Consider the following 10,263-nt stretch of genomic DNA (forward strand, 5'->3'; position numbering starts at 1 on the left):
ACACGTATTTGCCAATTGGTCTTTCTTACCACAGGAATCAGCCAGCAGTAATGACTCAAAAAGTCACGATTTGAAAAACTAATAAAACTGTATCATCGATAGGGAGATGTTAATCATATAGTTTTGTAATACAATTATTTAACATTTTCTTGTTTGCACCAAGGTTTTATTCAATTCCAGCATGTGAAGTTTTATAATGCTTGCTGTAAAAATACGTTCCCATATTCATCTTTGTTTTGGAGTCTCATTTATCATGCTTTGAAGCAAGAGGCTCTGGCAATTGATAAGCTTCTCTTGGAAAAAATCTGAGGCATCTTTACAACTCAGAAGAAACCAAGAGATCTCCCTCTTGTGGTCTTCTACATAAACAACCTTAACTACATTTGTCAGTTCAGAAGTGTCTAAAGAAGTTTTCTTGCATCAAATATTAACAGAAATTGTAAGTAATTCCATTCAACATAAGAAGCGTTCTTCCTAGAAAGAATGAGAAAGAGATTGCTTTCATTTCATTTTTATCTACATAGTATTTTCTTGCAGAAAAACCACAGAGATTTAAATGCAGTGCTGTCTCCTGTACACCACCACTTGAAAGAAAGCGGTGGGAAAAAAGCTACAGAACAAAGTAGATGAACAAACCTAACAATGGAGGAGATGTTAGGTTTATATAGCTAAGTGCTATCTAGATGAACATATAAACTGCAGTTCTAAAATGCTCACACTTCAGTTTACACAACGCACATAATGATCTCTACCTTACAGACCAATCTTAACTCTTCAAAAGCCATAGCGGATATGTAGGAACCCATGCTCACAACTTCCCATGTAATGAGATTAACAAGTCTGACGCAAACATAAAAAGAAATTTTGTGCCTTTATTGGAATGGTGTTAGGCTTTAAATACACCAATTTTGATAACCTGATTATTTGGTTTAATTAGAAATGACACTACAGAACTGCAATACTGGTCCAACAGTCTTGTCTTTACTTTTTTTTTTTTTTTTAAAGCAAGAGATAGTATGAAAATGCACCAAGTAATCAGAAAGCACTAGCAGGCATCGGTTAATCCAAGATACTAGCTTCTTAGTTCCAAAAGCACTCGCATTGTATGGAACCCAGGATTTAGACTGGTCATGATTTGCAAGAAGTAGTTGCATGACTCATGACTTTTTTTTTTTAATTTACTTTCAAGTTGGTCACTGGTAAATTTTTTTCCTCAAATATTACAGTTTCTTTAATTCATATTTTTCCTCAAAGTATAAAAAAGTATGAAATATAAACAAGCTCCTGCATTGCACCCATGAAAGGGTACAACGGAAGCATTAGAGAGCTGACTATCTACACACCATCAAATCCATCAAATCTTAGATAATTCATTAATATACAAAATATCAGGGCACAGAAAGAACTAAAATCCACCTTTTTTTTGTTACGCACAGGTTCAAATAATCAATCTAAAGAAAAAACGTGATCATTTTGGCTTTCCACTACATCCGCATGTTGAGACACTTATTAAAACAATCCCGCTTAATTGTGTTTGGTCTTTTTCTTATTGTGAAGTCATGTTTGTTATCTTAATACCAGCCATCAGACAAACAACTAATCAGAAAGACGACTCCTCCCCGCTTCCCTATCCCTGACCCCTCCGAGGTCAGCTTTAAGACATGACTCCAAACACAGGGTTGTGACGACAGATGCTAGGACCAATCTCTTCATAATCTTTTTTGGTATGGCATACTTGGTAGAATTCAGGCTGTAAAGGGAAGGAGAAGAAAAATTAGTCAATGGTACGTACACCTTATTTTAACAATATTAACATTTATGTAGCAAATGGAAAAACACTTGGAAGTCCTGAAATTAGTATTACATCACACATGGCAAAACACTAAAGCAAACAGTCTCTTTTGCCACAAAACTAAAATACGCTATTTAACAACTCACACAAAGCTGTAATACAGCTTTCATTTGCTCTTTCAAATCTTTAAAGTCTAATGCAAAAACTTCAAAGGGGGCAGGGAGGGTATACTTGCTATCTGATGCCTATCAGAAATCCCCCAAATGCATTTAATATAAAGTGACAAACACAAAAGAACTCCAAAAGCCAAAATGACTAAAACATGTTCAGCTTTATAGTTAACTTACTGTGGAAGCCAGCATTGATCCTCCAAACCAAACAGCATATCTTTGCATATGGTGTGTAATGACTTGTACATCAATGGGCTTAGGCTATAAAAGTAAAAAAAAAACAAACACAAAAACAAAAACATGAAAAGTCACTTTTGCTGGTAAAAATTAGATCTTTTTAAAAAGGAGTGTATATTCCAAGCTTACTTTTCACAAATTAGTATTTCTTTAAATGCTGGGTATGTAAATTTGTAATTATAACATCAGATTTTCTCTTATAGAACCCAGACTAAGAAATAGCTCTTGCTTATAAATTGCCAGTTACCTACTTTATCAGACATTAAGAGATACTTGCATTCACACCAATATTCTCCCAAGAGCTCCACTACAGCGTTCCTCTCCAATTATCCATGTTCTATTTTCTGCTGAATTTCTTGAGGGATTGTTTATTTATGCAGTTGTAGGAACAGATCCATACTACTTAGCCCTTTCAAAAAAACACTTTAGAGAGCTATTTTTAAGTTTCATGTCATTATTTCAACAAAGCATCAGCTGCAGATCGAAAGTTTATCTAGGACCAATACAGTCAGTCATGCTTCTCAAAACTACACCACTCATTCCAGTTAGCCCTCTTTCCTTCCATATCCACAAACCTTCATTCCTTACTTGTGCTTATCAAAAATGGCAGCGTACATAACAGTTTCAGAAAGAAGTAATTTGTTTGTTCTAGTTAAACCTGCTTAAATCTGAACAACTTGAAACAGCATGTAAAAATCATTTGCAATTCATTCGCAAAATTCAAGTCAGTAATTACTTGCAATGCCTAGTACTCTGAAGGAGGAAGAATCGCATCAGATGTCTTTATTCATATCCTGCTTCCTTATTAAGTGGTAAAAGTCTAGTAAGGAGAACTGAGAATAAACCAGGTTACTTGAACCAGAAAACTGTATATAACTGAAACTTCAGAGCTGTCTACCTGGCATATTATGAAGCTATAGTGGGGGTTTTAGGATTGTTTAAGCTCACCTAGCTAGATTACTCCTAAAAAAATAAATGAGGAAGATCACTTAATCTTGCTTTAAAAGGAAAAAAACCCCACAAAATAATTTTTATTTCTGCAGTCAACAGAAAAAAAATGCAAAAGTTAGGTCAGAAATCAAAAGTGGAAAGAACATAAATTAAGGATCATCCAGTTTAGTTAAAATATGAAGTCATTTCATAGGATCACAGGATAATTTAGGTGGGAAGGGACCTCAGAACATCTCTAGTTCATCCTCCTGCTCAAAGCAGTCAGCTACAAGGTCAGAGGAAGTTATTCAGAGTTTTGTCCAGCTGAATCTCAAAAACCTCCAAGGATGAAAACTGCACAACCTCTCTAGGCAGCCTGTTCCAATGCCTGATTATCCCCACGATGAAGAAGTTTTTCCTTTTATCCAAGCTGAAACTCTTTTGTTTCATTTTACATCTGTTGTGTCTCATGCACCCACCCCTCAGCACTGTCAGGGGCCTGGTCCCACTTTCTCAATAATCTTCCCACATATACTGAGTGGCTGCTATTAGGACTCCCACAGCTTCTCTTCTCTAAACAAGCCAGTTCCCTCAGCCTTTCTTCATAGGACAAGTGTTCCAGTTCTCCGACTACCCTGGTGGCTCAACAATGAGCTTGTTCCATCTCTCTTTTTTCATCTGTAGGTTCAAAAGACTGAGGACAATGATTCATAACTAATCAATAAGCACTAAGCACAAAAAAAGCTGGGGAGTGACCAACTGCTTTTGCATAACAGCTGAAAATCACATCCTTTCATTAGCTGAGACCGATTCAGTTCAATAATAAGGGACAGGCAGCACAAGTGCATACCTGGGGAAACAGTATTGTAGCTTCCTAGCATGAAAGGATTACATAAATATTTTCCAATACCAGTTTACAATTCTCTACAATATATGAATCTCTCAAAAAGCTTCTATAAGAACTTTAGAAGAAAAATAAAGAAATTGCAGCAAAGAATATCATTGCAATATGTTATTGTCGCATTTTCCAGGTAACAAGGGAGAGAAAGATGCTTGTTAAATGCATTAGCTGCAAGAACTAACCTTCAGTCTGCCACCACTAAGTTCTTCACTAAGTTTCAGTCTGGCATCAACAGTCCTTTTCAAGTCTCGCTGTAAACGACGACCAAAGTCCCTGAACATGGTTGAGCCTCCAGAGAGGACAATATTCTGTTTTGAGTAACAAAAATTATTAGTCTCTTCTGAAAATGTAAGTCTCCAACTTCATCCAGTTCTTACATTCTAAATATCTAAATATAGTTCGTAAAACTACAGTTAGCAGGTATGCTTTCACTTTAAGTTTTGAAGTATCTAACACTTAAGCATGACAGAACATGAATTCACACAGAGCTTGTCACATTAAAATTGTCTGTGCTTTAAAATCCATTTATATCTTCCTACATCTCACTTCTTCCACTCAGATTTGTTTCCCTTCTTTCTTTTAAATAAGAGTTTGAATAATGAAACATCACATTCTGAAAAAGTGATCAACATAAAGCTTTCTGCATATTGGACTCGTTTCTAGAAAAATTGTTAGTTTTGTTTGTTTGTTTTTTAAAACAAGAGTTTCAAATATGTATTTCCATATAAAGCACAATCCTCCTAAAACAATTATTTAAAAAATTCATTATAGCTACTGACCTTATACAGGGGACGTCTAACATCAATGGGACAATTCTGAATAACTTCATCTACTACTTCTGAGATTGGTTGCGTAAAGTCAGGATTAGCAAACTACAATCAAGAATAAAATCAAGACAAGTCAACACATAGGACCACATATTGCAAAGGAAAGGGGGTAAAGAAAAAGGGAAGAACCATCCTATTATACTAGAGATATCATGAAAACTAATAACAGAAATAGTTACGTTAGCTATTTTTGCTGTCATTTACAAAAGGTTTGAAAGAATAATAAACCTGAAGTATCTATTTTGCCAGCTATTCTCTTAGATCATTTTTGTTCACCGTAACAGGTCAAAGAATACATGCCCTTCTCAGATGCTGAGCACCAGAGCAAAACAGTACAACATGAAAAAAACCTGCAACAGAAAAACAGAGGGATTTGGGCCCAGGGTTGGGGGGGAGGGCTGTATGTGTAGGAAAAAAAAAAAAAAAAAAAAGGCTTTATTCCCTTTTAATTTTTCCCAACACTAGAAGAGAAACTGAGGCTAGAAAGGCAAGGATACAGAGTATTTAGAAACTTGACTTTTCAATAGACTGGTAAGAAAACAGGGTTCAATGTGGCGAGACCTGGAAATTCTATTAAAAATTGCAAGAAGAAAATACGGGGTTAGTAATCCATTTACTTTTAAAAATTCAAATATAGTCCTTTGTTTAGCTATCAACCTTAATTTGTACAAAGATTACTAGCAATCATGAATCAGAAATATGTTGACTTACAACAATAGCTGGTATCTATTTACAATTAAGGAAAAATATAAGTTGGGATAACCACTTTTCTACAAGTTTGCAAATACTATTTATATGCTATCATCAAAAATGCACCTAAACCAAAAGGGTGTAGACAATTCAAATCAACTTACCTCAGGATGGAAGAAAATCTCTGGCCCCAGGAATCTCTCATAGCCAACATCAATGGTAAATTCTTTCTTTGAGATAGCATTAATTCCAGTATACTGTTTAATCCATTTTGTACCATCTGTGTCATACTTGTTAAATTCTTTTACTAAGTCAGGGCAAACATAACTAAAGCGTTCCTGAAAATTGAATATGTACAGTTAGAAGTATCATCTTATGTATAGCAGAGAAGATGGTATGAACTTTAAAAAAATTGTAGTAATTTAAACTTTTAAGAGTTTTAAACTAGCAGATACAGAACAGGCTTCAAAAACAGCTGAACTGACATTTACTGTATACAGTTAGATAATGGCTCCGCCGCTACAAATCATTTCTGTGCGGCACTGAAAGCAGCACATCTTGCTGAGCTAAATTATTTTTCTTCTATTTTTCCTCTAAACTTCTACGATGGCAAGAGATGAGTTCTAAAGTATACTGATGAATTGCCATAGAAACAAGGTTTAAGTGTACTTTAAACTGCATGTCTTTCAGAATAGCTTTGTACTACAAAAAAGAACCTATCAACATTCAGAAAGAAAAGAGTAATTACAGCTCCTTACATTACACCGAGAACATTTCCTACTGAATATAATAATATTAAGGGAGGGGAGGGGAAAGGGCAGACAAGTGAAGAGTGAAATTCTAGGCCAAACTGAGCATAACCTAACTGTAAGGTATTTCATGTTATTAGATTATTTAGACATTTTAATATTATTTAGAAACAGAGTACCATCACTTGGAAGGACAATGATTTTAAGGGATTACTGTATTTTAAAAATAGATATCAAGCTCTGATCTAAAATAACCTTAATGTCTGCAACGTTCACATTACCTTCACTGCTTTAGCTGTTTCCAAGGATTGTTCAGGAGGAATTCCTACTTCTCGCTCCCTCAGCAACTGCTGAATGAAGTATGTTATATCTCGCCCAGCAATTGGAATGTGTTTGATACAGCTGCCAATCACATATCCTTCGGCCTGTGAATAAAATTGGGAGAAAGATACTGACAAGAACTCCTTTCAACAAAGCTTAGGAGGGAGAAAGACATGGAGTTTAAACTCCTACTCACTATCTGTAATTGTGAGACTGAAGCCCTTTAAGACTGGCTCATTTAATTACCAGAAATCCAATACTTCAGTAGCCTTATTTTACTTGTTAAAGTGTTTCACTTTGCATTGGTTCATAATTCTTACAAGGTTAGGAGGAACAGAAAGGTCACTAGTACATAAGGCAGACAAATAGCTATACTCACTATTCCTTGGCCTTTATTTTCTCTTCAAAATGAGGTTACTCTTACCAAAAAGGTCAAGGAACCTTGTATCGTGAAATATTATTTTAGAATAAATGATGTGGCTCTGCAGTCACAGCCACTGATGTAAGACGTTACAATCCACATGAACCAAAATTAATTTTCTGAAAGCAGGGAGAAAATGCATCATTTCAGCACATTAATTGAGACCGCTTAGAACACCAGACTGGCCCATACTTATCCATCAGTCTACCCTGGTAAGTCGCACTCATCCTGGGGGCCACTATCGGGGCATTAAAAATACATGGTCTAAATGCAGAAACCAAAAGTGTTCAAGACCAGCCTTCAACCTCACCAGACCTACATCCAAACAGATGAATCCAGACATCACACTAATATTAAATGCTTAAAGTTTCCTATATACACCTTACATTTATGTAAAAAGTTCTTTCTAACATAGAAAATAGTCATCAAAAAAATGTACCACTATTACTAGCTTCACTACAGAGATAAGCGTTTGTTGATTCCTCTTTATTTTATTATAAAAGTGGTATACTATTCCTGTCAATTTGTTCAACATCTTTAAAAATTCCAGAAATCAAACGAATGTCACTCTACAAAGGAGTTTCCAATGATCTAGAATACCTACTCTCATTTCAATTGAAAAAAAACCAAACCCATGAATCAGGAAAAGTTCAACTGTTTTAAACAGCAATTTGAACTAAGTACAATTTTAAAAGTTTACCTATAGAAGGTTTGAAATGCCAATTGTTTCCTACACCTTATTAAAAATACCACATCGTGGATGAACAGCATGAACAAAGATTTAGACACTATATTCCACCAAGATTAGTAAGAAATTGCTATGTCACAGCATATGTTTGATCACCACTAATGCTATTATTAGGTATAACAAAACATTTTTTAAAATTGAGGCTGTGGCATGATAAAGCTTGATATAGATTTTAATCTTAAAAATTGCAATCTAACTTCATTTTGAAAAGAAAAAAATGCATCTGGAAGGCAGACATGCATTTAACTTCTCAAGAAAAGATCGGCAGAGACGCGTATTACCAGCCTCTCGAAATAAAAAGCACTATTAAATATCCCAACTATAAAATTTCAAATATGTAGCTTTGTAAAGGGAAATACATACCTACAGCAAAATCAATAATTTCACAATTAAGAAACTGCAGCTGTAAGTGTTAATTATTTAGTAAACCATCATATGATCATACTAGTTTTTGCAGTTAGCAACGATATATCGGTATAGATCTTCAACGTTAATTAACCTTATGGTGTGGTTTTTGGGGTGTTTTTTCAGTCACATAGGAACTTTTTTCTTTTTGCTTGTATCACTGATGCGTGATAGCACAATACTAAACATTGATCAACAGATGGAGATAAATAACAATACTACACCTGCCCTCAAATATTTTGTATCATATCTATTTTATATATGAATAGACTAAACTAAACAAAAAAGTTTCCAAAGTTTTTGGACTAACTATTGTAAAAAGCACATTCACTCTTACCAGCAAAACAAACTGGAAATAGGATAAAGCAATACAATTTCATTCATCACTTAGCATGGTCTTGGCAAATCACCTTTTAAGAGAAGTCACTGAAAGACAATATGCCCTTACAAACTCAGGGTGCAGAGAAGTTTTTCATGAGTTTCTGCACTACAAAATAAACAAAAATCCACACCCACAGCCCTGGAAATGATCCGACATTTTTGAAGATTCCTAGTTATACTTCAGTCTGTGTACGTGTAACCTTCAGAGAAGTTACAAGACAAACTGTTCTCCAGTTAAATTGTTTCTACAGTTTTGATGTATACTTACCACAGGAATAACATGAGTGACACCATCACCACTGTCTATAACTGTGCCAGTCAGTGTTCGTTCTCCTACTTGTCTTGACGTCCAAGATGCAGCTAAGGCAAGGACAGCCTGGTAAAAGAACACATGCAAAAAACCAAATCTTAATAAAAGCACTGCATTGCAGATCCCATCTTCCACTACCCCTCCCAACAATACCCAAGACTGACACCCTGATGGTAATTTATAGCATGGAAACTGATTTAGTAATATTATATATGTGTATACAACAGTTTACGAAAGAGAGGCTGCATAAATGTAGTTTTTCACTCCTGCCCGATGCTTTTTTAGCCAAGTTCAACTATCTTTTTTGCTACCTCACATTGAGAGGGATTCAATTCCTGGCCTAATACCATTATTACGATGTGGTGTGTTAGTTTGGTTTTTGGTTTGATTTATTTATAACGCAACAGATACTCTACTCCTTAGAAGCCGCCTTCTATACAGGTAACAGAGGAACAGTATCTAGCTAACAGATGACAGAATCGATGCATATCAAACATGTAGTGGTGAAACTGCTAACCAAAAGTCCACAAAAGTATTCCAAACACCACTCACACAGTTTTTATAGTGAAATTAGTTTTAGCTCAAGCAGAAATACTGTAGCTCTAATCTTCAATAGCCCTGCGCTTACCTGAACGGCAATATATAGCCCTGGAACGTTGAAAGACTCGAACATGATTTCAGCAGTATATTCTCTATTCTCTGGAGTATTTAATGGAGGCTCAGTCTGTGAGACAAAAACCCCAAGTTTTACTTACATTCAAATCAAACACTTGACTTTTTAAAAAAAAAAAAAAAAAAATCACCAAATCCTAAGTTTTGGAAGATGAGTCATTCAACAATAGCATGTAAAAACAATAATGTACAAAGGGTGCTTTTAAAGGCAAATAGTGCAATTAAAAAATCTAGAAACTCCTCTGACAATAACAGAATTTATGCAAACTGTATTGCAAAAACACAATGATTTGAGTGAAAAACAGAAAAACAGAAGTGCAATACAAATGTTATAGTAATTACTGCTTAAGAATTTACATCGAAGGCCCCCTTTGTGGGTTGGTTGCAACTTTTGATTTCACTTCAAATAATGAAGAACTATCAATCTAAATATGTCAAAGGATGCAGTTTAGCACACTTAAAGAATGACAATTATTTTAAAAATTTCTCAGTGATTCATTAAAGAAAAAACCTGTTTTTTCATGAGAAGGCAATTACTATAAAACAAGTTGATATGATCAGATGTAGAAATGTACTGACTGGGAGAAGCTAGCAACAACATACAATATGCTATGATAGTACGCTATAATTTTCATAAAAACATCAAACATACTTAATATTAAGTCTCTTCACTGAAAGACCATTTTGGTCAGTGCTACAAAATATTTAA

The 10,263-nt window shown here is 34.9% G+C and overlaps 1 protein-coding gene across 1 annotated transcript in view; it reads right to left on the reverse strand.

The window, feature by feature from the left end:
* Positions 1 to 467: 467 nt before the first annotated feature.
* LOC104160374 (actin-related protein 3) overlaps positions 468 to 10,263 on the reverse strand; it is an 18,192-nt gene continuing 8,396 nt past the window's right edge. Inside the window, exons 6-13 of the mRNA XM_009698479.1 lie at positions 9,511 to 9,606; positions 8,841 to 8,948; positions 6,578 to 6,721; positions 5,712 to 5,885; positions 4,810 to 4,902; positions 4,213 to 4,338; positions 2,140 to 2,223; positions 468 to 1,750 (exon numbers count right to left, since the gene is read on the reverse strand). Of these exons, the coding sequence (XP_009696781.1) occupies positions 1,655 to 1,750; positions 2,140 to 2,223; positions 4,213 to 4,338; positions 4,810 to 4,902; positions 5,712 to 5,885; positions 6,578 to 6,721; positions 8,841 to 8,948; positions 9,511 to 9,606 (921 nt within the window). The 3' untranslated portion in view covers positions 468 to 1,654. The remainder of the gene's footprint in view (positions 1,751 to 2,139; positions 2,224 to 4,212; positions 4,339 to 4,809; positions 4,903 to 5,711; positions 5,886 to 6,577; positions 6,722 to 8,840; positions 8,949 to 9,510; positions 9,607 to 10,263) is intronic.

Source organism: Cariama cristata, unplaced genomic scaffold, assembly GCF_000690535.1.
Source record: "Cariama cristata isolate BGI_N322 unplaced genomic scaffold, ASM69053v1 scaffold1004, whole genome shotgun sequence".
NCBI classification, from domain to species: Eukaryota; Metazoa; Chordata; class Aves; order Cariamiformes; family Cariamidae; genus Cariama; species Cariama cristata.